This window comes from Seriola dumerili, unplaced genomic scaffold (genome assembly GCF_002260705.1).
Source record: "Seriola dumerili isolate Sdu_G_001 unplaced genomic scaffold, Sdu_1.0 BDQW01000003.1, whole genome shotgun sequence".
NCBI lineage: Eukaryota > Metazoa > Chordata > Actinopteri > Carangiformes > Carangidae > Seriola > Seriola dumerili.
Window position 1 is genome coordinate 3,223,111 of NW_019174258.1, and position 26,918 is coordinate 3,250,028.

Consider the following 26,918-nt stretch of genomic DNA (forward strand, 5'->3'; position numbering starts at 1 on the left):
GCCAGGGTTAGTTTTCTAGTTAATGCTAGGTAATATCGTTAAATAACATCAGTTGAAATTTTTCTGGTGACGTTAGGTACCACTGTGATATTCTCACAAGATGTGAGCCTTTAGATAGCCCCCACCCTTTCAGTTGATCAAATTGATTGATTGGGACAAAGATTTGTCTCATGTCAGTGGCTATAACGTTTAATTGCATTATTACTAGTTCTACAAATGTTAGTTCATTTTCTGTAATGCACTTTGTAAATCCCTGAGTTTCAGGTAGTTGTATAACACACAAACACACAAGCACACAAACAATGTGTCAATAATGTCATATATGATTAAAAACACTTGCACTTCATTGTCATTTCTGTCCTTTTGCTTTATTTGTAAAACTTTGGCATTCTAGCCAATAATTTCAATGATTGGCCAGGTATAGACAGTATGTACACTCTGAGCAATGGATGCACAACACAGTATAATATGTACAGTCTCAGTATATCTGCAAACACAATATATACAGCATTACTGCTTGCCATTACTTGTATATATATATATATATATATATATATATATGTGTGTGTGTGTGTGTGTGTGTGTATACATATATATACACATATATATGTATGTACATACACACACAATCTAACCTCTTTACTGGTGGCTTTGCACGACAGTATGTACAATCTAAATTAGTAAACAATACAGTTTTTACAGCTTCACCTCAAACTTATGGTTGTACAACACAATGGCAACAGGCTTATCTGTATACTGATAGTTGCATCAGTCCCAGCTCCATCTCTTACAGTTGTGCAGTGCAATACAATGCATAACAGTTTGTGTATCAGCAAAAAGAATACAGTATGTACAGAATTACTGTATTGTTGCTACAGTGCTTATTGGTTACACATCACAATATATTTTGTTTTACCTCTGACCAGTAAATATGTGTATTAATTGTGGAGCATCATAATGTACATTCCTACTGGTAAACTGTACAACACAAAGTGTGCTACTCATATCTGCAAAACCCGCTGTTCAGTCTTACCTCGTATTTGTGATTGTACAACTTCTTAGATACAATCAGGGCAGCAGCAATAGACAGTATATACAAACTTATGACACAGTGGTTCTCGAATGTTTTGGCTTTCAGACACTAACAACAAACAGGAGCCTACCGGCAGCTGCCAGACACTCCTGAGCACACACACACACACACACACACACACAGATGGATGAATGATCTCACTGAATGCTGATTCAATAATACAAAGTAGTACAGGCTGAAGTGTTTTGCTGTGAGTGTGACATTTACGAGCAAGCCCTCCAGTAACGCTTTGAATATGTTATGAAAAAAACATGACAAACTACGTTCTACAGAAATACCTGCAAACCTAAACGTTTCATCTAATATGGGAAGTGCAGTAGTGACACATGGAAGACAACAATACATACAGTAAAATGATTAAGCATATTATGAACAATAAGACTTAAATGGCATTGTTAACTTAAGAAATCATTTCCTTAGTTTGGTAGGATATTTACATATTTAACATGCATCAGAAGATTGATTGGACAAAGAACATTATAATCTAAGTGTCACTGCCTCATTCAAATATATTTTAGAGTCATGACTGTGGAAGACGGTATTAATGTGTGCCTTTCCATGAACTGTTGACATACATGTGTGTGCTAAATATGAAAACTAAAGTAAACTGAGTACTTGGCATGTCGTTTGTGGCACAGAATACTGCTTTTTTTCAGTGACCAGACTAATTTCTTCCACTTTCAGCTGCAGGATCTTTTGTAGATATAGATCAAGGCAGGTAACAGTGTAACTGGGTATATTGCACTACAGCTCCAACATGTATGACCAAAAAGAAGTAAATGTCCATGTGTTTGCTTTGAATATCAGCTACAAATCAGTCTGATTCCTGGCAATTTAACAGCCATGATCAGACTATGAAGATGTTGCCTGGAAGGCAGGGTCAAAATTACAGCTTGAAAGTCCAACTGCGGGTTACCCAAAGTTTTGATCAGTTTTCGGAGTCGAGCTCTCTGTGCAGGTGCACGTGACTGGATGTTTGATCAAACAGTATCATAAATTGAAAAATGTCATTTTAAAGATTTCAAATTTACATTTTAAATTAGGTGAACTAAAGTGAACTGAACTGATCAGGGTTAGTGAACTGCTTCATTATTTTCGGGCTTAGTACCTTAGGGGTGAGATTTATTTAGACACACCCTGCCTCTGTCCTTTTTGGGAGTAATTTTACTCTTGAATATCAGTAGATCTCCTGGTTTATTTGATCTAATACATTCAGTTTATAGGCCTACAAGCACTTTGTAACAAGGTTTGTGCTTTTCAAAATGAGAGTACATTTTTAATAATACAGGCCTATGGTTAATTTCTTTTGAGTTTCAGTGACATTGTTGAGGCTACTCCTTCTCTTTAGGGTCTGAATTAACTTTTGGACTCCCCAGTTTCTTCATCCCTCTCCGCTGAGCCAGGCTGGAGGACTGAACAGGCTCCAGGACAGGAGTTGGAGCACAGCGTCTCAGAGCAGAGTAGGTGGCAGACAGTGCCCCCTGATGGATAAGAAAAAAAAAGACAGGCAACATAATGTCATTGATACTGCTCTAAACTGTTCACCAACTCAATAAGTGGCAGACATCTCCACCTGATGGACACTCAGAGAAACACATTACAGTACACAATACACTCACAATACATTTAACTGATGCTAACGTAAACTCTGCCTTGAACTAGTTATATTTGTGGGTTGCAGACTTCTCAAAAATCATTGCATATTACAAACTCTTAACAATCAATGCATTTAAAACAATATGGGTTTTAGATACAAACATTAGATAACAGGTATAGGTGTTAAATTTACAAACAATCACAAAGCTCAGTCTCTGCTTTCAAGGTTTAAATATATCAAGATATTGAATTATATTGTAAAAATATAGAAGTTTTTTAACTATATTTACAAAGAACTTTCAGAAAGCCATAGTCTCTCTGCTCAACGATGATTTGTCAAAGCTTGTGAGGTTAAGTGACTATCTGCAGTTTTAAAGGTATAATTGCTGGTTTGTGTTTCTTAATAAATAATATTTTAAGTCCCAAAAATTCAGAATTATACAGCTTGTCTCTATAGTTATCTGCATCCATAATTACACACTCACACACATACACACACACACACACACACACACGTGCGCACACACACACACGCACACACACACACACAGACAAACACAAACACACACGCACACACACACACACAGACAAACACACACACACACGCACACACACACACACACACACACACACACACACACACACACACACACACACAGACAAACACACACACACACACACAAACACACACACACACACGCACACACACACACACACACACACAGACAAACACACACACACACACACACACACACACACACACACACACACACACACACACACACACACATACACACACACAGAGGGTCTGACCTTGACAGTGAGTGCATCTTGTCTAGTGAGAGCTCTGTCAGAGAGCTGGTCTCTCTCTACAATCCAGGGATGACGAAGAACCTGAAAAGCATCACAGTGATGATGATTTCCTAATATATTGTTTTGACAAGTAATCCTAACCTTAACAGTGATATATAGTACAAGCAATACAACATGGATAACATATAGTATATACTGTAAAGCCTTAGAGAACATGTTTACATATGGGATCAAGCAAATGGTATAATGTATAGTAGGTGTCAAATTATTTCCTCTACTCTTTATTGTCTCTGCACAAAGGAATAATAATATGTTGTGTAAAAAAAAAAAAAGTACCAAGGGGGGACATAAATGTTAATAAGGCTTACTAAGTCATATTACAGACTAATAGTACCTGGGGAGCAGTCAGGCGCTGGTGAGGGTCCACGTGGAGCATCTTAACCACAATGTCCTGTCAAACACATTCAGACACACACAGGTGATATTAGTACATTTAGACAGTAACAGTACTATGAAATCAGCAACAGAACCATTTTATATGCATCTCCAGAATAAAACATTAAAATGTAACCTTGGCAGCATCTGACACCAGGTCCCAGTTCCCTCCTGTGATAATGAATTTTCCGCTGCCGATTTGAGCCAAAATTTCCTCTGCTGTGTCTTCAGGACTGCTGGCAAAGGGGCTGAAACTGGCCAACAGGAAAAAAATAAATTAGAGAGTGCAATTCGAAGGCGTGTGTGAATTACTACAATAGAGAATGAGCCAGGCCCTGGATAGAAATCTACAACTCTGAAATCTATAACTGATGCGAAAAACGCTTCATGAATTAAAACCTCTGACTTATAAAATCCCACTGGAAAGAAGAAAAAAAAAAACAGCCTCTTCAGGGAGTTCATTTAGGACACACCCTGTTTAGAGCAGCAGGGGGAGCGTTTGCAGAATATAGCGACATTACATACTGTTTACAAATTTACGCTAAAACACTCAACTGTACTGCAACAGTCTGTCGATGTTGGTAGCTTTCAATGCTTTTAAAGTTTTAACTGACCCAGCTATCATGGTATAAAGCAGGATCCCCAGGCTCCAGATGTCACAGGCTGCATCATAACCCTGCTTCCTCAGAACCTGCACACAAACAAACACACACACAAACACACATGCAGCCAGTAGTCATTTCAAAAGTGCATGGTGAGATTAGTTTCTGTGATTAATCATTTTAAAATGTATGCTTGATGGCTGTTTCAAAATTTGTGTAAGTGATGTTGAGATATTAGAGACTCAGTGACATGACATACCTCAGGAGCCATGAATGTAGCTGTGTAACAGGGCGTCATCAACAAGCCATTTTCAGCTCTGAGCTGTTTGGCAAATCCAAAATCACAAATCCTGATGCATTCTGGGCGTCCGCTGTCATCAGAATAGCGAATGTTACTGGGCTTCAGGTCTCGATGTACAACCTGAAAAGCGGAAAGACACAAACAGACAAAAATGTACACATGATTAGCAAGGTAATGTATGATTACTTTCACAGAATAGCATAACCTTTACTGCAAGCAATGGGCTTGTTTGCAACTATCCCAGAGTTTCAACTCTTTCTCTTTTTGCAAAAGGGACACACATCTGATTACACGGGTTGCTCAAACTACTACTGAATCTTCAAAACAACACAGACACAGTGTTTTGCAATAAGTAAACATTCAAGTATAACAATGTCAATAAGTTCTTTTTGCTTTCTTTCTTACCCCGAGTGAGTGTAAATATTCCACAGTCTTGGCCAGTGTGCAGATGATGTCTGATGCATCTCTCTCCGTAAAGTTTGGCACCGTCAGAGCTCTGTCCAGCAGCTCGTTTCCTCTCAGTAAATCCTGAACCAAGAACACACACTGGCCGTCGTCGAACACCTACAGGTACAAATGCACACATAGGAATGAGACAGGCACAAAAATGGTGTATTTAAAACTGTTACCATGCTGAAGGGAAATTCAGATTCTAGCAGACGTTCAGTTTTGCTTTGGTCTGCTGCCACGGCGTAGTAAACCAACATCTATAGTTTCTCATTGTGTTTTCATTTTAACATGACAACATAAAGTTGTGTTATGTGAGGGGTGTGTTACACTTACATCCTTCAGGGTAATAATATTTGGATGCTGTCCATATCTCAACAGAATCTCAATCTCTTCTGATGGATCTTTCCTCGCTCTCTCAATAATCTGACAAAAACACAGAAACATAAGACGCAGAATAACAAATTCTAAATCTCTAAATAAACATGGTCAGTGTACACAAAATATGTTATTTTGGTGGTTTATTTATTTATTTAATAATCAAAGGTCTTCCCATAATGCAACACTCATCCAGCATATGCGGAGTTAATAGTCATTGTGTGATTACACATTTTGTTAGTGGGAGGTGTGTTTTATGTTAAACTTTAATGCCTTGTACATGTGATCTTTGTTGCCCATTGTGAAAACCATGTATCTCCAAATAGTCAACTTTTCATGAGCATGAGATGAACTAAAGGTGTGTGGTTTTCACCGGACAGTGATGTATGCTAACAACATTATAGAATATTACTGTTGAGTTATTGTCCACTATAAGATGCTCTCCCTTGCACCAAAGCAGTGCATTCATTTTTCTACTACAACACTGACCCGAACCATAAAGCTTAGAGAACATCTGTAAACTTTGTACAGGGTTTAGTGTTCACTACCTTCACTGAATACTCCACAGCAGTAACTCTGTGCAGACATCTTCTGCAGACAGAAGTCGCAGTCTGTCCGACTTCTTCCTTCAGCTCATAAACATCAGTGAAGGCCACATCACCACGGAGATGCTACAGGGCACACAAATAATCAGATACACACACACTCATAACATTTTAACCTTAACTGTATATTTCATGTATATGTCAGAATCATATATTAGAGTAAGTGCTTTGTTCAGTCGGTCGCTGTAGAAACACAGTAGGTGACAGTGATTCACGAGGGTGACGTTTAGAAAGGTCAGCATCATTAAATCTCTTAAATCTCTTCATTATTGATATTATATTTATGTTGTCATAAAACAGTGATTTATTTTCATACTCTAATTAATTTGTTGTCTAATAAGCGTGTGTGTGAGTGTGTGTCATCATTTAGCCGTAGAGTCAGGACATGACCTGTTTTCTTAAAGATGTTTTACCTGTGCTATGGGGTTGATGTTGTTCACCTCCTGACGAGAAGGTGCTACCGTAGCAACACTGGGCTCCTGGTTTTGATTACTTGCAACAAAGCTGAAACCACGAAACAACTGGTGTGTGTTTGCACTGGGAGGGATGCCTGGAGAATCTGGATATGCAAAGTCACAAAGATACAAACATTAACACAACTCTTTTCTGTGATTTCTAATGTATGCATGTACGATTCTTTGTTAATATGTACAATATGCCGGTATGTGCGTGTGTGTATGTTTTACTTACCAGTTGGTGTTCTGGATGTGAACTCAGGGTCGAAATGAAAAGTGTCTTCAGGTCTTCCAACAGTTGGTTTAAAAGGAGGCCTCACTTCTTTCCTGTACAACTTCTGCAGAGAACAACAACAGTTGGTGCAAATTTACAAGACAACATAATGAAATAGTTGTGGTTCTAGTAGTATTTGATGAAGAGAGTATTTGATTTTGTATACTACTACTAATTGTAGTAGTTTTTGATGAAAAGAGTATATGAAAAGATAAATAAATATATATATATAATAGATAAATAATAGATAAATAAATATATATATATATATATATATATATATATATATGGCTCTCTTACAATTAAGTTTTTGTTTTTCATGTCACTGTAAATATGGTACACAGTCTGAGCTTAACATTTAAGGAGGAGGTTGAAGAATAGAGCAAATTAGAATAGAGGAAATTAAAATAAAGACCGTGAATATCCAAACAGGACTGGAAACTAATGTTTGGCCTGTTTGCATAATTAAAATCTGTCCTTTTATAGACATATATAATGTAATGTAATGTGATGCCAGGTGAAAACTGTCTTATACCCATCATATAACAGTATGCACATCATTAATTTATTAATGTAAGTGCATTACTAAGTCTGGCCTGCAGGTGTCACCTTTGCAATGTTAGTTGTTAACACACTGAATAACTGTAACAGTAGCCGCCAGCATTGGAAAAAAAAAGATAGTTGAAGCTTTATTCATGGTGAGACTGTTAACACTAACGCTCACTCTCATTTGCTATTTGATTTGTAGTTCGCATTCGCTGTGATGCACAGCTGCTGAGAGGGTGGGGCTGCTTGTCAGCTGTATGAGAGAAATTCCTCAAAGATCAAACCATTAATGAAAGATTAGAGTATCACAGAGGTAAAAGTCAAACAAGATACTGATGAACATGATGATGATGATGATGCACAGAGGAATCATTCTGCCTGATGCAGCACAGTGGTTTAATTAGCATAGTGAGGAGGAGAACGTAAGCCTCTTACTGATAGCTTGTCACATCAAGCCAGAAACACCATCTGTAAATAGGAAAATGTTGTGTTTGGCTGAAAGCGAGTAGGTAGTAATGCAGTGAGGAGTAGAGTGAGAGCCGGTGGTGAGGGCAGAGATTAGTGAGCATGTAAAGCAGATAATAGTGGATTTTGTTAGAAATGAGAGCGACACTACTCACAGCAGCGGATAAACAAGAACCACAAACCTTCTGAACATCTCTGATTAAAATTTAAAAAAAAGAATGGAACTCATGTTTGTGTGACCATGCAAGCTTAAAAATATTTTGTTGCTCAGTATAGATATACAGTATGTAGGGGGCATGGTTACAATCAATAAAACACTATCTGGAGTTTCTGGCTATCCAAACTGGTTTTACAGAGAACAAAACATTCTCTGTAAGTTGGGCAAAGTCTTGATTATGTGTAGATCTACGTTTGTTAAAGCTACAAATGACGGGCTGGGGCTTCCTCACTCCTTTCACTCCTCAGAACAATTTAATTACCATCTTCTCCTACTGCATCTTCTTTTGTCTTTGTTGACAAAACGTTGTTTTCTAAGTCCAGTCCACAAATTGTGTGGTGCAGGAGAGGTTTATTCTTTACACACTCACAGCTCTTGTCTGTACAGTACATACAGTATGTATGATGTACTTCTTGAAAACAATGTCTGTTATTGAGATAATGATTGTTAATAAAACCCTAAAAGTATCCTGTACAGGATATACAGTAGTTACATAAGTGCTTTGCTTTTCACCAATGTAAAATTGCTGAGTTGCTTTTAACTGCTCTTGTTAGGGCTATGCAGAAGAAGGCTTCTGCAGCATGAATGTTACTCACCCGAGGGGCTGCAAGAACAGCTTTCAAGTTTGCCAGAAACAAATGGAGTTTCAGAGCATGATTCACTGATGTTTAACAGGAAGCTTTGGGCAAGAGCGCTTGTAGTTGAAAGAATGGTCCCTTTTTTTAAACTGAGCACGTCCAAGGAGTGAATGTCAAGGTTAGATTATGATAGCACAGGTAATGTTTGAAGCCAGAACATTTGCGCATGAGTGAACTTTCCGTGAGAAAGGCTAAGAGGATTAGTTACAATGAAGTTGGGTGAGACCTGCAGGAAGGGAAGTTTTGCCACTAAGCAAAATCTCATACAAAGGATGTTTAATGTTTCATGATTGAGGGCACATCTTGAGGAAGTGGATGAACAGCTGCAGGGTTTTCATGACATGACACAACAACTAGTCACCACAATGTGATTCAAATGTGTGAGGAAGCAGGGTGCAGTTGTTGGTAAGAGGACAGGTTATTTACTTCCACAACTGCTTGCATGTGATACACGTCCAGACCTGTTCTCACTGTCTCTAATAGTGTTAACAAGCCAACTCTGTTTCATTTCTGGGAAATCTAGAATCACTTTTTCCACTACACTACATACAGCATGTGTATAATGCTAATGAGTATACAAGTTCACATTACCATTGTAAATGAATGATAAAAAACAATAGAGCTTAAAACTATGTAGCATGCAGAATATTCTTCATAAATTGTACTTACATTCCAGTCTATCGATGCAAAGAAGCGATGCCTTTTTATTTCTTCCACTCCTTCTTGTCCTGCACCTATTAGTCGCACAGATAGAGACAGATCGAGAGATGGTGTCATTGTTCACATCTATTCTGCAAAAACATTACCTAAAAATTAAATCAAACAAACAGGGAGCGTGAATACAGTGAGTGAGTTTTTATTTCCAATGGACCACCATGGCTGCTTGGACATGCATAACACAAATGGTATCGCCTAACATTATTCGCATACTACAGGAAGACTGTGACAGCTGTGAAGGTCATGCCGTGGCTTCAGTATTGCTATTGTTTCAGTGACATAACATAGCCGCTATCAATAGACCTGATAAATAGAATGTTATTTCACCACATCAGAACGAGGTTTTATAGCATTATCTCCCAAGGACCTCACGTGTGATGTGTCCTATACTAACTGACTGACTAACTAAGTGTTTTTCAAAAGGACTGATTTGATTTTAGGTTGCAGCTTTATTGTCCCTTATATGTTCCGTCCCCTTCATTTTAGGAACAGACTAGAATGACTGGTAATCCAAAAGAGGCACACAAATGTAGATGCACTACCCTTATTCTGAAAAGATATTAGTTAGTCAGTTTCCAAGGTTTCTCTTTACAGTACCTAGTCGATTAGCAGGGTTCCTCTTGAAGAGCGCTCTTAATAAACTCTGCACCTCAGGACTGAGGAACTGTGGCATTCCCAGCTTAGCCCTGGGGAGACAACACAAGAAACAGGTGTATACACTCACAGATGTTTGATAATGCTGTGATATATCAACATCACTTTTAGTATTGGGTCAGTTTAATCGTTTTCATAGTCACAGCTTTATCAATGTGGCTATTCAAATACAGTGGAATATTCTGAGATTAATAATTGAAGGGCAGTTTGTCTTGAATGAAGCATAACTGAGAAGTAAATTATCATAACACAATAAATGATAACAGTTTGAATTAGTCTTACTTTAGAATAAGTGCCATTGTTTCCTTACGATCTTTTCCTTGGAATGGTAACGATCCCGTCAACATCTCAAACTGGAAAACAGATGATAACAATCAAGATATTAGATCAAGTGTCAGCTGACCAGTAGAAAGAGCCATACAGGTGGATTGTTCCAAATTTGCTCAATGCAAAGTTCATTAGTTATTTGAACAAGACTTTGTTTGAACTGCTCATGCTGACAGAGAAACTGGAATGTGTTAAAGCTGTGTCTCAACAGTTTGTTAAAATGACACATAAACAGACATTTATTAATCTGTGACCATAATTTTGTGATAGGAAACAACATCATTAGTTATAGATTGGATACTTACGAGAAAATTGAAATAAAATCAAGATACACAAAAAGGGGATAACCTGTCCTGTGGAGGATTAATGGAGCACATAAAACAGCCTGATGACTTTTATGACTAGCAACAAATCTGTCACCACTGCTGACATACCAATACTTTCCATCTTTTAATAGCTTTGCCTGTCTCAAAGAGTATAGTGCAATGTTATGAATTAAATGTAATGATACTCTGGGATTTTTCCTTAAATCCTGTTTGTAATTTGTATAATGTGCTCCTTCCACTATCTTCAGATACAGTATTTTGACATGTTTGGCTGTGTTTTTTCTTTTTTTTTGTTTTAATATTTTTTATATTCTTAATTCTTGCCAAGGGCAGATAGGGGTGACACCTTTCCCTGGTGCCCTGATGTAGCTGCCAGCTGTTGGAGAATGTTAACCTCCTTCTCAGTATTAGTGAAATAAGCCATTGGGCTAACAAAACAAGCAAAGTCAAGCAGATGCACGATTACTGAAAGTGATGGGGCCTAATCTGCTAGATATGGTAATTAAGCTTCTTTACTGCCAGCAGAAAACCAGATTAAGAAACCAGAACACTGACACATGATCTAAGAGCTGAGTCCTTGGCTCATAAGATACTGTATAGTGAATTCATGCCTGCTGTTTTTGACAGCATGATCAGACCGAACATCCACGTCAGAAAGCAAAATGGCTATATACTCAGAGGGAAGGTTACAAGTGTGTGAAAAAAGTGAAAATAGTAAAAGATTGTTTCAAGATTAAACCATTCTTACCATAAGCACCCCAAACGACCACCAGTCAGCACTTTGTGTATGCCCTCTCCTGTTTACTACCTCTGGAGCCATGTACTCTATTGTTCCACAGAAGGAATATGCTCTTTTATCATGGTCGATGGCTTCCTTACTCAACCCAAAGTCTAAACAGAGAGAAACGGAGATAAAGGTCAGAAAAAACCCATAAAGAACAGATTAAATAGAGATTGTTTGCAGTTGGATACACTGACCAGTTATCTTAATATGTCCTTCTTCATCCAGAAGAATGCTGTCGGGAAAATTTTCAAATATTCAAATCTGCTTTCAAAATATATTTTTTTAAATAAATGGATACACGAAAAGGCAGTCTTATGAGAGTGTACTTTTCAGGTTTGAGGTCCCTGTAGATGATGCCCAGACTGTGTAGATGGTCCAAAGCCAGGGCCAACTCTGCAAGGTAAAACTTCACATCCTCTTCTGTAAACATTACCTAGAACACATAAAGATGTGGATTAGATGTAATTCATAGTAAAACAATAATACAACTATGAAACAAGGACTACAAGCAACAACTGGATATAAACAATGGTGAAACAGGTTATCAATATCAGGAGAAAGACCCAAAAATGTTAGAAAATGTTTAAAAAGCAGCAGGATGGCAGCCAACTGTCAGTAATCAGAGTGTCAACATTTCCATGTCAAAAGTATTACATTTGACAAACTGCTTTGAACTTAATCCTCTTTAGAAATAACTGCATATAGCTCTTCCTTGCATTTTATAAAAACCATAACACCCTTATGGATGTTCTAACTCTAAGTGTATTGGTGATGCACTTTTTCATCCTTCCTATAACAGTAGAGAAAACTAATTCTGTCTTTCCATCATTAATTGGTTGGTTAGTTCCTTTGTTTCTTCTACTTAATTGTCCTTCATCACTTTAGAATAAGAGTTTGTGATTTCCAGGAGGTTGGGAAAGCAGCAGTAGAACAGAAAATAATAACTAGTTTAGACTTGCGGGTCTCAGTGGAAAAACAAAACAAAACTGCACTTATCTTTTAAAAAACTTTATTGAGAAAAACACAGTTCAACACAGTTGTGTGGTCTTTGTTTACTGACAGGATAATGCATCAGCATAAAAGTAATAGAGTTGAGGGTCACATCAACACAGTATTGAGGAGAGGAGAGTGATGGCAGGTATATTCATTCCTGGTGATTCTGCATCTGTGTTATATGGCCTATAATAGACCTTGAAAGATAAAGGTGTGTAATTTTGAAGTGGAGAAGGGGAAAGAGCCAGGGAACCTATCAGTAGTAAACCCACCTCTTTTGACAGACGAGTGAAAAGGTCTCCTCCTCGGAGGAAGTCTAGGATCAGATAGAGCTTCCCTTCTGTCTGAAAGGCTACACACACACACACACACACACACACACATAGGAGTTACACAGAACATACTATTGAGGCTTTATTGCTGTATCCGGGCTGTATTGTAGCCTGTCTTTTTTTGAGGATGTGTTCAGTAGTAGACAGTGTATACTGTGCATAATCAAACCTTAGTAGGACACAGGTGTTGGACAAAATTCATAACAGAATTTACACATTCAGTTTGTTGACTATGCTCTTTTTTCCTCATATTGATTTATCCAATACAAGTATCCAATCAAAACATTTTTTGTACTTTTCCTAACCTGTCTAATATGTAATAATAGCTCAGAGCCTTCAGCAGATGACAGTTAAGTTTGCACAAATACCTGATGTGAATGTGAAGCCAGAGGGTTTGCTAGAGAAGGGTAATGTTAGCTCACTTCACACCCAGCTCCCAAAAATGGTGTGTTTGTTTGTTACGAAATTAAATAACAACATTCAGCCTCTATATTTTCAATTCCAGCTCCTGTATAGACAAGTTGGGCATTGCAAAGTTATCTAATCCTCTTTTTCTGCTTTGCTATTTCAGAGAGACAGATATTCAAATGAGTGCCTAGCAATTCAAAGCATCAGACAGTCAGACTTACCATAGTGCAGTTTAACTATAAATGGATGGTTCACTTCTGCCAGAATGTCTCTTTCCATCTTAGACCGCACACGATCCCGAACTATACAGGAGAGAGTGGGGAAAGCACAATATATTTAATAGTGTAGCTTTATAGTTCCCTCTATCTGAATGCAGATAAATGGTGACAAGCCTCTAATATTATGATTATATTTGATGTAGGATGAAACTGCATTTACTTCACTGTAAAATGTAAATGGAATTAAGACCCGTCCCACAGTGTTGCTGGTCACGTGCAGTGAAAACTACAATAACAGTGTTATTGCAGCATCTGTCTCCTTGACAGGATGAGACCATAACTACTTAAATTCAAGGGGTTCAGGTTAAGAGGATTAAGGCTTGTACAAAGACACTAAATCGGCACATGACATCTCAACCTGCTTTTACAGTGCATCCTCATTTACAATAATCCCATTCAACCCAAACCAGTTTATCTGAATCGAAAGTACAAACTAACCTCTTTTACCTAAAATCCTCCTGAATGTAGGCCACTCTGAGATCTCTGGTAATGATATCTCTTATTATTCCTGTGCAAAACCAGCAGTAACTTTAACAAATTACCACTCAGAGCCCAATAAAGAACAAGGCTGTTATTGCAGCGTAATGCATCTCAGTCAAGATTCTGTAATTTATTACATTTTTTGGATGCTACACACCCATAAATAAACTTACTATTACTTGGTATGATAAGCTCAAATGTCACAAGAAAAACAAAGTGCTTTAAATTTTTTCCAATATTCACTATATTTAAACTTAGTCTCCTAACATATCAAAGTATTAGTCCTTTAACTTACCGCATCTGTCATTTCAGTTTTTCATTTTTACCTTTCAGCGTGGCTTTCTTCAGGACCTTCATAGCATACAGCTGCCCTCTGTCCGCTCCTCTGATCTTTCTCACCAGAAACACCTGAAAAATCATCACCATCATCCATTAACGTCATCATAACATTTTCTAGGACACATGAACAATTTAAAACACTAGTGGAACATGTCAAATGAGCCTTTGTAGCAACATTAGTTAAAAATTAAAACGTAAGTAGGGAGGATATTAACAACCATGTGATTCAGGTGGTGCTAATGGTGGCAACCATTTCAGTAAAGAGCCACACACACACCTGTTTTTGAGACCATGCCCACCTGCTGTCTCTGCTTTTTGCCTCTTGCCACACCCACAATCATCTGCAAATCATAGGCACATCCAAGCTGGAGTAAGCACCAGTTACCAGTTATTTATCATGTATCATAAAAGATTCACTTAAATTCTGTTTCACTGTGACAGAGCTGAGAACAGCTATGATTTACAGCTATGATTGGCAAATAATAATTAAGTGCGTGTATAGCAAGCTAAGCAAACATGCTACACAGGACACACTGTGACTTTACAAGCAGACCTCACGTGCGAGCCTCTGCCCTTGGAAAATGAACCCACCCGCCAACATCTGCCGTGTTGTCATATTTGCCTGATGCAGACCTCTAATCTACCATAACTCTAATAATTTAGTGGGGCTTTGCTAATTCAAATAAACTTAGTGATGTGTCGCATGTAGCACTTGTCATACTGCTAATCTAGAAATAATTGAAAATGGATGCCTTATCATTAGAAAGTGATGAATGCTAAAGCGCCGTCAGTTCCAGCACACACACACACACACACACACACACACACACACACACACACACACACACACACACACACTATATGCTAAAAGGAAGTGTACACCAAATTCTTCTGTGTACTCTTGGTTTTGGGCTGTTTTTCATGGGTTGGGCTTCTTGGTTACAATTAGGGGGAATCCTTAATGCTACGGCATCATATTTTAGACAACAGTGAAATACCCCCATGCACAAAGACACACCTATACTGACTGTCCCAAAGGGAGCTCTGACCTTAACCCCATCCTGCACCTTTAATGCCCAACGTTGTCACTGATGTTCTTGTGTCTTAATGGGAGCAAATCCAAACTATGCTGGAAAGACATTCCAGAAGGGTTCAGGCTGTTACAGCAGTGTAACTCAAGGTTTTTAGATGAGATGTTCAACATTCACACAAGTGTGAACATACTTTCGACTATAGAGTGGACAGTATGTGTTAAGTCCAGATGTCAACAATGATCTCATGACCTTATGTCAGATCCCTGAGGTGTTAAGGTGTCAGTGGGTTGAAGTGTGTATATTCTGTACCTTTCCATAGGAGCCCTGTCCCAGCACTTTGAGCAGCTGGAACTGAGAAGGATCTGCCTTCTCACAGCCCTCCTTCACATGGTGGCTGATGTCAATCTCTTTCAGTATGCTGTCATCCTAAAGGAAAGATGGTAGAAGTCACGATTTTTATGTTATACAACAATTCACCAAGAGAGAGGGGCCACAAAAACAGGAAAGAGCATAGAGAAAAACTGAAGAGATAAGAAAACAGCGAGGCATGAACAAGGTGGTGAGTGAAAGACATTAAAGAATTAGCACACCTAAACACTTTGTCGAACAGTTATGCAGATTGAACAAACACAAGAATAAAGTAATCCACTCTCTTATACACACACACACACACACACACACACACACACAAGGAGAGGTGGTTATTTATGAGCCATTATATTATTGCTAGATATGGGCTAAGGTCACTGGCAGTGTGCAAGCTTCCTTTTTCAGCCTATTCAGTCTACTCAGTGAGGCGAATGATCAGCTGCCAACCTGAGGCACAGCTTAGATTGGTCAGTGTGACAATATACTGTAATTCTGTAAAACTGTCAGTGTCATTTAGATGTTAAGAGCTTTACACCCACTTTCAATCAAGTATGCACTGCTGACAGGAGTTAGTAAACACATGAGTTTAATGCAATCTCTCACATAAGCTTTATTATTAGTAGATGTTTTTGGGTGGTGCCTTCCCTGAGGTTTTTCTCAAGGAGGAGGCACATGGTTGAAACATTCACACATGCAGCTTGACATGGTTGAAAAATGGTACAAACGGCAGGGAAGTGGGGTTAATATGTTTGTTAAATCTGGTAATATCTGGTTTGACCTGTTTGTTGGACTGCATAGACAATGGAAATAAAAGGAACAGGGCCATGTCCATGTTGTGTATTGTTAATACTTCTGTATTTTAGACTTGTAAATGTGGTTTCAAGTTTTTCATAATCCAAAGACACTTTCTGACTTTCTATAGCAGGTATACATGTATATAGATATAGATTAATCCCATCAACAGTATACGATATTTTGATAATGGAACGAGATCCATCCCTCCTTTGCAAGTAATTTCTAAGAGTCCACATGAAGCTAAAAATAATCAAACTGTCACAAGTTCTTTGATGCTATCTCTGCAACGAGAGTCTTGAGACGGTGTTAATAGCACAGCACATTTGTTTTCCTGTTACAGTTTACCCTAACCAAAGTCATGGGGCTCAAATTCAGCCTGCAAGATTTATTTATATTACAAGAACAAAATCTGCCAGTGGGAGAGATATTTCCATTTGTTCCAAAGAAGCCTCCTTTGTTTCATGAATTTTGTAGAAATTAGATTCAGAATCTCCAGGTTGATGCACTTGTATCAAGAATATGACACTTGATGGTAAGTAGAGCCACACATTCATCCTCAGTAAAACAAGGGAGGAAACAAACCTGAAAGCATTTCAAGCACTGACATGACAGCACAGCAACAGCTCAGATCAACACCTCACATCACAGAAATCAGTTTTTCATCTTACACGTTTTTACAACACTTCTAATTTGTAGCTCAATTTCTAGTTTGAGGAACTGTATCAATGTTATTACATTATGGAAATGGGAATGAGCGTAAAAACAGCATTTGAACAGCGTTAATATGAGACTGCTTTACTCTTTAAACAGGGCGCCAGGAGTGATGTCCACCAACCAGAAGGAAACAGATTCAAGGCCCCAACATCAGCTCCTGGGATGCTGATCTGTAGCTGACCCCTTATACTATGAAACAAGAACCTCTCCACAGCATCTGGCCACGGATATGGACAATCAGACAAACAGGTACACAAACACAAGCAGACAGACATTTGCCATTGCCATTCACACAAACAGGTAGATAGCCTGTCAAGTTGATTCATCAGCAGTTGGTCACAACAGCAAAAAAGAAAACAGAAGAGGGGAGGGGGAGTCTCTATTCTATTTATATCCCAGACGTACAGGTGCTGCAAACAGCATACTACCTCTCTCTCTCCACCCACTGGTTTGTTTGGGCTATAAATACACCTCTGCTGCTGTGGCCATCCACTGAATCAGTCTGTCTGTGTCCATTTATTGATCAACCTGACTGCCTTGCTGCTTGTTTGCCCGTTAGTGTTTCTGTCTGTCTGGCTGTATTTCCATAAAACCTGTCTCTCTTTCTCTCTGTCAAAACAGTGTCTGTGTTTTCTGGATTCTTGACAGACAGGCAGAGCAACAGCTGTAACGGTGCTGCAATGACTCCTGAACCACTCCACAACAATCCAAATAGCACACATTCTTTCCACACCCAATCCCATGTGCATGCAGGCTCTTCACACACAGACACACAGACACACACACACACACAGACACACACACACACACACACATACATCTACTAGGATATTGATATGAGATGGCTGCAGTTTTTTGTTTACTTCTTGGGGTCTGGGCCTTTGTATTCACACAAACACACTCATGGTGCAACTGTGATGCCCCCCGTGCTCTCCTCTAGTTGATAGAAGTTTGTTCTGCTACTAACCTCTAGCTGACAGAAGCCGGTGCTGTTCTTGTTTCTTGCTGCCTTGTTCTTCAGGTAGATGGAGAACCATCTCCGCACTGTGAATTTTCGCGTGCTGGTATCCATGGTAACGGGCAGACCTTTGCATCCTATCCCATAACGATGAACATCTCCCTGCAGGGGGGTCCTTAGGTAGAGATGCAGAAACAGAGAGCTTTTATTGGTTATCTATTTGTCCCGCAGTTTCTCCATTGGCCCATCCTCAATGCAGTCGTCGCTCTTTACTTTCCCCATCATTCGCATTCGCCGCTCGTTTCTCCGGTGGATTTCAGCCTGTCGCTTCCCCCATATCACCACCACCACCACCACCCCCTCCCTGCCGCCGTCTCTCAGCTGCAGTGAACGCCAGTAAGCAAGCAGTCAGAGCTGTAACAGAGCCGTTAATCCGCGCAGACAGACGGGCGCGATGACGGACGGGGCAGGTGCTGCTGGGTTTGGAATTGTCTTGTGTTTTGCAGCAGGCTCGCTGCGTGAGGCTGCACGGGGAGAGGTGACGAATAAATCTGTTCCGCTGAATCAGGAGGTGTGTGTGTGTGTGTGTGTGTGTGTGTGTGTTTGTGTGTGTTCATCCCCTGCTGCCTCTCTCTCTCTCCCTCTGCAGAACAAGGGATTGTCACCAGTCACATTGTGAGCCGGTGAGCTCCCGACACCCCCCACCCCCCCTCTCCCTGTTCCTGCCCCTCACCTCCCTCTTTTTCTCCCACCAGCATACAGCAACAGCTGGCGAGGTCACATGGTGTAACCCAGCTACCTCTGTCTGTCTCCCTCTCCCTCTGTCCCTTCTCTTTTGCTCCTGCATGACATCCAATGACACACACACACACACGCAGATGCAGACAGAATTTTTTGTTTTTTTTTTTTAAATCTGACAAAGCAGCTTGATAATAGCTGGCAAATACTTGTGGCTCAGATTCTGTGACATTACATCAGAATTCAATGAACTACAGAGGACAGCAATCAATGCTACAATCAATGATGATGACAGAAGCAAGCACACCAATCACTGAGAGTACAGTGTGATCTGGTTGATCGCTGGGCATGGGTGGGTGTGTGTGTGTGTGTGTGTAGGTACTTGGATCTGTCACATCAGCAGCTTTGCAGAACTGCAGTGTTACATAACCATAAAGAGAGAGAGGGAGAGGGGGGAGAAGAGAGAGAGAGAGAGGGGTAGAGGAAGTAGAGAGAGGAAAGTGGGAGAGATGGGGGAGATTTTTTTTAGATGAAAGCAGGGGGTAAATCAGGACTGCTGCTCTACCTGGGTCAAGCATCCATGATTGACCTGGGCTTTAAAATATGGTTTCACATTCTTCATCCAGGGTGAAATCACCTCCTATGTTTTAACTGTGATCCTCAGACTTGGAACGTCACTAAAAACAGAGCTCATAGGGCTGTTTGCATGTGTTTTGACAGGATTTGGACCACATTTAGAGTATAGCTGGCACATAGTTTCGAGGCATTTTAGCACTATTGAAAATGTAATCAGATGTGTTTAGTCAATCTGCTGTGCTGTGTTGTGGGAGGAGATTCAGGATTATGGACTGGTGTCTTTGTGCCGGTAGGATTAAGGCTCTGTAAGGGGATCACAACATTAATATTCATACACAGAGTGGGTACAGAAAGACAGACAGAACTGAAATATAATACTGTTACTATACTAAATTACACTACATGCAAGACAGACAGAAGATGCTCGTCAAAACCATCTTCTTACTTCTTTTTCTGTATTTACTCACCAAGCTCTATTTATAAGTTGGATTCACTTTCAATTACATAAATTAAAATACAAAGATACACTTTACCAATATTGCATGTTACATAATGACTCACTGATGACTACAGGGTAGACTGACTAGATATTGAATGTTTTATTGACATTAAGTACAAATGTTCATCTCAGTAATTTAAAACCATAGCATTTGTCCACTGTAGCTGTGATTACAAAAATCATTTTACAAAAAAAACAGTCAAAACCAAACAGCACTGACAGAAAAAAGCCATTGTACAAATCTGTGGGGAGATTAAATAGTGTTTACCAAAACATTTGCTACATCCTGAGCGTGGAACCTATGTGCAACCATGGGTCATAAAGAAAGTGTAGCATTCATTCTAGACCCCATATAATATATTTACTTTCTAGTCTAAAAAGACTATTTTTAGACTAGAAAGCAAATAAAGAAAGTAATATAGTTTTAAGCTAACAAATGTGATAACAGTATCTTTCAGCAACACAGACCTAACCAGGCCAATAGCACAACACTGACTAATGTCTTATGTACTTGGCAAACATCACAGGGTAGCTAATGATAACTACCTCTAGTTTATAATGCCTAAAAGATGTAGATGTTGTTACAAAGCAGCAGTAAGGGTTTAAAAATGATGGTCCTTTCCCTAAAAGCCCTCAAAAATATGTACCTTACCCAATATTAGAACACTTTCTTTTTTGATGCATTGGATTAATTTAGTTATAATGCTGAAAAGCATTTATGTAACAACTAAAATCCAATCAACCCCCGGAAGAAAAAGATGGCAATCAATAGGTGGCACATAAGCACACAAATCTGGTACAAATACAGCCAGCAGAGTCACAACACGTGTACTGCGGTTTGACACCTACACAATCATGAAAAAATGAAGTTTAGAGTCACATGTAGAAACACAAATACCTAGGCCCCAGTCATTTGCCAACACCACCGGAGATGCAATACACAAACTGTCTGTCTACCCGCCTGGCTTTATCTAAACTTTACACGGTGCCTCTTGTTGTGTCCTGGAAAAACATGCTGTGCACTGTTGGTCTCATCTACTAGTACAGCCAGGAAGGGACATAATGCCATTAAAACGCTACGTAGTAGTGGAGTGTGTGTGTCCTGGTTTTTGTAGGATATAAAAAGAACAATGCACTTAAAGGTGATTATTTTCAAGTACTAGTCCCAGCCAGCATTTTCATGAAGTTGGATGTTTTCATTCTACACTGATTGCGTGAGGCTATTTTTGACATACATTATCATTAAAGCTGTGGTCATAGCTTATGTGAAGCCTGAGAAAAATAAAATTATAGTTAGTAGGTGTGTGTGTGTGTGTGCGTGTGTGTGTATCCTAAATTACAGTACAGTTGGCTGGTAAACAAAGAAAGCATTTATTTTCTGTCTTTGTGTAAAAGTGTGTAAATGTATGGTTGTAGTGAGCTGCTGCATTTCAGTTTGCACGTTTGTGTTTCATGAAAGAGGTGGGTAGTAAACTGGCTTATCATGGTCACACACACTGAACCCAGATGCCTTGTCAACGGCCATGAGCTTGTCCCAGTCTCCCTGTTTATCACAGTCCAGGAGGGTGAAGTCAGGGTTGAAACAGATCTCAATCTGCCCCAAGATCTGGGCATCAGCATTCTGTCAAAAACAAACACATACCATTTAACAATCAAACAGACTGTCCCAACATCTGAAACACAGCTATATGTGACACAAAAATGAATATAAATATTTCTGACAAGTAGGACCATGCAAGACACAAACGGCAAATTATAATTTCATTATCTGAATGAGATTACATATTTATACCTTTGATGGGTGGATACATTGGATCTTTGGTTTAACTCCGTAGAAGTTCTCTATGACACCTTCAATTTGTGAAAACTACAGACACATTAGCAACAGAGAGAAGAGTAAAAGTGAGAGACAATAGTTGCAACATTATTATTATGAGGCACTTTAACACCACAGATTAATCGCTACGCAACACTATTATTTGACATTCTAATATACTATAATTTGATGTTTATAATAAAAATAGACCTACTGTGTAGTATTTTTCTGAAGGGATGATGTCAAACTTCCTCAGGATGCTATAATAACAGAGACACAGATTTCCATTTGAGGCTTTGAAGTGTTGATGCTTTTGTCCAAATGACAAAAGAAAATAAGTATAACAGTAGTCACTTTCTGTGAACTACACTGTGGGCAGCAAATATGCCCAGGGTTGACAGGAATAATGGAATATCAAGACAATACTAAGAACTAGAAAATGAGACAGTGGTGTATGGTGTATGTGCACATGTACATGTTCCATACCCATCCATATCCACTTTGTGGTATAGTTCCAGAGCCTTGCTGAAGTATTTATGTTGACTATTCAGAGATGCCGCTCTGGCTGCACATGTACCGTGTTTGTGCCACTCGTACTTCCTATTGAAAGAGACAGACAAACAAGTAGCAATGAGTTTTACTATTATAATGTGCAAATGTATTATAATGTACAAATTAAATATCTCTACTGGTCTATAAAACATAGGAATGAAAGAATGAATAGTTGACACATATCAGCTCATAGTGTGAAACGGTTTAGAATCTATGTCTCTTGCTCCTGACATCTATGAATGTAATCATGTAGATAAAGTTAGATAAAGTTAGCTAAAATTAAAGTTTTAAAAGTCTCATAGTCTAGTCCCATCTTTAGAGAGTAAACATATCTGTAAAATATACTGTATCCTTCTACTACTACAATCAGCACTATTATAAATACAATACCAGAAGCCAGTAGAGGTGGGGTGAAGCAAGTCAGGCCAACTTTTCTCCATGTCAGGAAGCAGGTCCTGAAAACAAAAACACAACAAAACACACAAATGCATGTTGTGCAATGCCTGTTTTCTTTCTTCTTGATAAATTAAACTACAGATCGAGAGTTTTAACAATTACAGTAAGAAGATAAAAGACATTTTTGAATTCTACACTTAATTATAAAGACTCACTCAGCCTGACTAGTATTATACCTCTATTTGAGAAGCGTTGAAATGCCATGAAGAGTTGCAATCAATCCCTTTATCTGGCCTGGAAAACAAATTTACAATATTAGACATCACTGCAGCAATGAACAATGAAAGCAACAATGACTGATTCAAATGCTGTTCTGCCATGTGTTGCATTTCTTCCCATTTTAATGTACAACTAGGTGCACTCAGTTTCCTAATTAGGTTAGTGTAATATATCTCTTTCATCTATTTTATTCTTATACCACACATGTTTAACATTTTGTAATAACAAAAGTACATACATTTACTTGTAACCACTTTTCTTAAGTGGTAATACCTATCAGGTAGTTGTAACAAGTAACATTTACCATGCTGAAAAAAGGCAACCACACCCTTATCTGATTAAAACACACACACACACACACACACACACACACACACAGTGTTTAGTCAATCTGCTGTGCTGTGTTGTGGAGGAGATTCAGGATTATTGGACTGGTGTCTTTGTGCCGGTAGGATTAAGGCTCTGTAAGGGGATCACAACATTAAATATTCATACACAGGGTGGTACAAGACAGACAGAGACGAATGAAATATAATACTGTTACTATAACTAAATTACACTACATGACGAAGACGACGAAGATGCTCGTCAAAACATCTTCTTACTTCTTTTTCTGTATTTACTCACCAAGCTCTATTTATAAGTTGGATACTTCAATTACATAAATTAAAATACAAAGATACACTTTACCATTGCATGTTAACATAATTGACTCACTGATGACTACAGGGTAGACTGACTAGATATTGAATGTTTTATTGACATTAAGTACAAATGTTCATCTCAGTAATTTAAAAACCATAGCATTTGTCCACTGTAGCTGTGATTACAAATCAATTTACAAAAAAAACAGTCAAAACCAAAACACAGCACTGACAGAAAAAAGCCATTGTAACATCTGTGGGAGATTAAATAGGTTTACCAAATACATTTGCTACACCTGAGCGTGAACCTTTGTGCACACCATGGGTCATAAAGAAAGTGTAGCATTCATTCTAGACCCCATATAATATTTACTTTCTAGTCTAAAAAGACTATTTTTAGACTAGAAAGCAAATAAAGAAAGTATATATAGTTTAGCTAACAAATGTGATAACAGTTATCTTTCAGCAACAGACAGACCTAACCAGCCAATAGCCACACACTGACTAATGTCTTATGTACGGCAAACAGTGAGGTCTAATGATAACTATCTAGTTTATAATGCCTAAAAGATGTAGATGTTGTTACAAAGCAGCAGTAAGGGTTTAAAAAATGAGTGTCCTTTTCCCTAAAAGCCCTCAAAAATATGTACCTACCCAATATTATAGAACACTTTCTTTTTTGATGCATTGGATTAATTTAGTTATAATGCTGAAAGCATTTATGTAACAACTAAAATCCAATCAACCCCCGAGAAGAAAAACAGAGCATCAATAGGTGGCACATAAGCACACAAATCTGGTACAAATACAGCCAGCAGAGTCACAACACGTGTACTGCGGTTTGACACCTACACAATCATGAAGATGAAGTTTAGAGTCACATGTAGAAACACAAATACCTAGCCCCAGTCATTTGCCAACACACACGGGAGCACAATACACAAACTGTCTGTCTACCCGCCTGGCTTTATCTAACTTTACACGGTGCTCTTGTTGTGTTCCTGGAAAAACATGCTGTGCCCTGTTGGTCTCATCTACTAGTACAGCCAGGAAGGGACATAATGCCATTAAAACGCTACGTGTAGTGAGTTGTGTGTGTCCTGGTTTTTGTAGGCATATAAAAAGAACAATGCACTTAAGGTGATATTTTCAAGTACTAGTCCCAGCCAGCATTTTCATGAAGTTGGATGTTTTCATTCTACACTGATTGCGTGAGGCATATTTTTGACATACATTATCATTAAAGCTGTGGTCATAGCTTATGTGAAGCCTGAGAAAATAAAATTATAGTTAGTAGGTGTGTGTGTGTGTGTGCGTGTGTGTGTAAAATTACAGTACAGTTGGCTGGTAAACAAAGAAAGCATTTTTTCTGTCTTTGTGTAAAAGTGTGTAAATGTATGGTTGTAGTGAGCTGCTGCATTTCAGTTTGCACGTTTTGTGTTTCATGAAAGAGGTGGGTAGTAACTGGCTTATCATGGTCACACACACTGACCACAGCTCTTGTCACCGGCCATGAGCTTGTCCCAGTCTCCCTGTTTATCGTCAGTCAGGGGGTGAAGTCAGGGTTGAAACAGATCTCAATCTGCCCCAAGATCTGGGCATCAGCATTCTGTCAAAAACAAACACATACCATTTAACAATCAAACAGACGTCCCAACATCTGAAACACAGCTATATGTGAACAAAAATGAATATAAATATTTCTGACAAGTAGACCATGCAAGACCAAACGGCAAATTATAATTTCATTATCGAATGAGATTACATATTTATACCTTTGATGGGTGGATAACTTGGATCTTTGGTTTAACTCCGTAGAAGTTCTCTATACACCTTCAATTTGTGAAAACTACAGACACATTAGCAACAGAGAGAAGAGTAAAAGTGAGAGACAATGTTGCAACATTATTATTATGAGGCACTTTAACACCACAGATTAATCGCTACGCAACACTATTATTTACATTCTATATATACTATAATTGATGTTTATAATAAAATAGACCTACTGTGTAGTATTTTTCTGAAGGGATGATGTCAAACTTCCTCAGGATGCTATAATAAAAGAACACAGATTTCCATTTGAGGCTTTGAAGTGTTGATGCTTTTGTCAATGACAAAAGAAAATAAGTATAACAGTAGTCACTTTCTGTGAACTACACTGTGGGCAGCAAATATTGCCCAGGTTACAAATAATGGAATATCAAGACAATACTAAGAACTAGAAAATGAGACAGTGGTGTATGGTGTATGTGCACATGTACATGTTCCATACCCATCCATATCCACTTTGTGGTATAGTTCCAGAGCCTTGCTGAAGTATTTTATGTTGACTATTCAGAGATGCCGCTCTGGCTGCACATGTACCGTGTTTGTGCCACTCGTTACTTCCTATTGAAAGAGACAGACAAACAAGTAGCAATGAGTTTTACTATTATAATGTGCAAATGTATTATAATGTACAAATTAAATATCTCTACTGGTCTATAAAACATAGGAATGAAAGAATGAATAGTTGACACATATCAGCTCATAGTGTGAACGGTTTAGAATCTATGTCTCTTGCTCCTGACATCTATGAATGTAATCATGTAGATAAAGTTAGATAAAGTTAGCTAAAATTAAAGTTTTAAAAGTCTCATAGTCTAGTCCATCTTTAGAGAGTAAACATATCTGTAAAATATACTGTATCCTTCTACTACTACAATCAGCACTATTATAAATACAATACCAGAAGCCAGTAGAGGTGGGGTGAAGCAAGTCAGGCCAACTTTTCTCCATGTCAGGAAGCAGGTCCTGAAAACAAAACACAACAAAACACACAAATGCATGTTGTGCAATGCCTGTTTTCTTTCTTCTTGATAAATTAAACTACAGATCGAGAGTTTTAACAATTACAGTAAGAAGATAAAAGACATTTTTGAATTCTACACTTAATATTAAAGACTCACTCAGCCTGACTAGTATTATACCTCTATTTGAGAAGCGTTGAAATGCCATGAAGAGTTGCAATCAATCCTTTATCTGGCCTGGAAAAAAAAATTT

At 38.5% G+C, this 26,918-nt stretch overlaps 2 protein-coding genes across 3 annotated transcripts in view; both read right to left on the reverse strand.

The window, feature by feature from the left end:
* Positions 1-386: 386 nt before the first annotated feature.
* On the reverse strand, positions 387-18,834 carry LOC111218098 (ribosomal protein S6 kinase alpha-2-like). Its single transcript, XM_022740197.1, has 22 exons — positions 18,383-18,834; positions 15,847-15,963; positions 14,491-14,572; positions 13,628-13,708; positions 12,939-13,018; positions 12,000-12,106; positions 11,868-11,905; positions 11,638-11,780; positions 10,519-10,589; positions 10,180-10,268; positions 9,535-9,599; positions 6,961-7,063; positions 6,684-6,829; positions 6,214-6,336; positions 5,624-5,713; positions 5,246-5,404; positions 4,799-4,960; positions 4,552-4,628; positions 4,074-4,191; positions 3,897-3,953; positions 3,503-3,583; positions 387-2,574 (listed from the first exon to the last, which is right to left on the reverse strand). Exons 1-22 carry the CDS (start codon positions 18,485-18,487, stop codon positions 2,425-2,427), a joined length of 2,244 nt encoding a protein of 747 aa, XP_022595918.1. The 5' UTR covers positions 18,488-18,834; the 3' UTR covers positions 387-2,424.
* A 1,410-nt stretch (positions 18,835-20,244) lies between these two features.
* The window catches only part of LOC111219653 (ribonuclease T2-like), a 19,911-nt gene continuing 13,237 nt past the window's right edge, over positions 20,245-26,918 (reverse strand). Inside the window, exons 3-8 of one of the 2 annotated variants that reach the window (XM_022742375.1) lie at positions 23,187-23,244; positions 22,945-23,009; positions 22,489-22,602; positions 22,217-22,262; positions 21,979-22,053; positions 20,245-21,807 (exon numbers count right to left, since the gene is read on the reverse strand). In XM_022742375.1, coding sequence (XP_022598096.1) covers positions 21,637-21,807; positions 21,979-22,053; positions 22,217-22,262; positions 22,489-22,602; positions 22,945-23,009; positions 23,187-23,244 — 529 coding nt within the window. In that variant the 3' untranslated portion in view covers positions 20,245-21,636. The remainder of the gene's footprint in view (positions 21,808-21,978; positions 22,054-22,216; positions 22,263-22,488; positions 22,603-22,944; positions 23,010-23,186; positions 23,245-26,918) is intronic. The other variant, XM_022742367.1, reaches the window with a different exon arrangement.

Excerpts from the sequence above, each read along its gene's own strand:
- LOC111218098 (XM_022740197.1), bottom strand. The coding sequence starts at position 18,487 with ATGGATACCAGCACGCGAAAATTCACAGTGCGGAGATGGTTCTCCATC. Across the intron at positions 15,964-18,382 it reads CCGGCTTCTGTCAGCTAGAG|GATGACAGCATACTGAAAGA; the intron begins GTTAGTAGCAGA and ends TCTTTCCTTTAG. Across the intron at positions 4,961-5,245 it reads AATATTTACACTCACTCGGG|GTTGTACATCGAGACCTGAA; the intron begins GTAAGAAAGAAA and ends TCCGCTTTTCAG.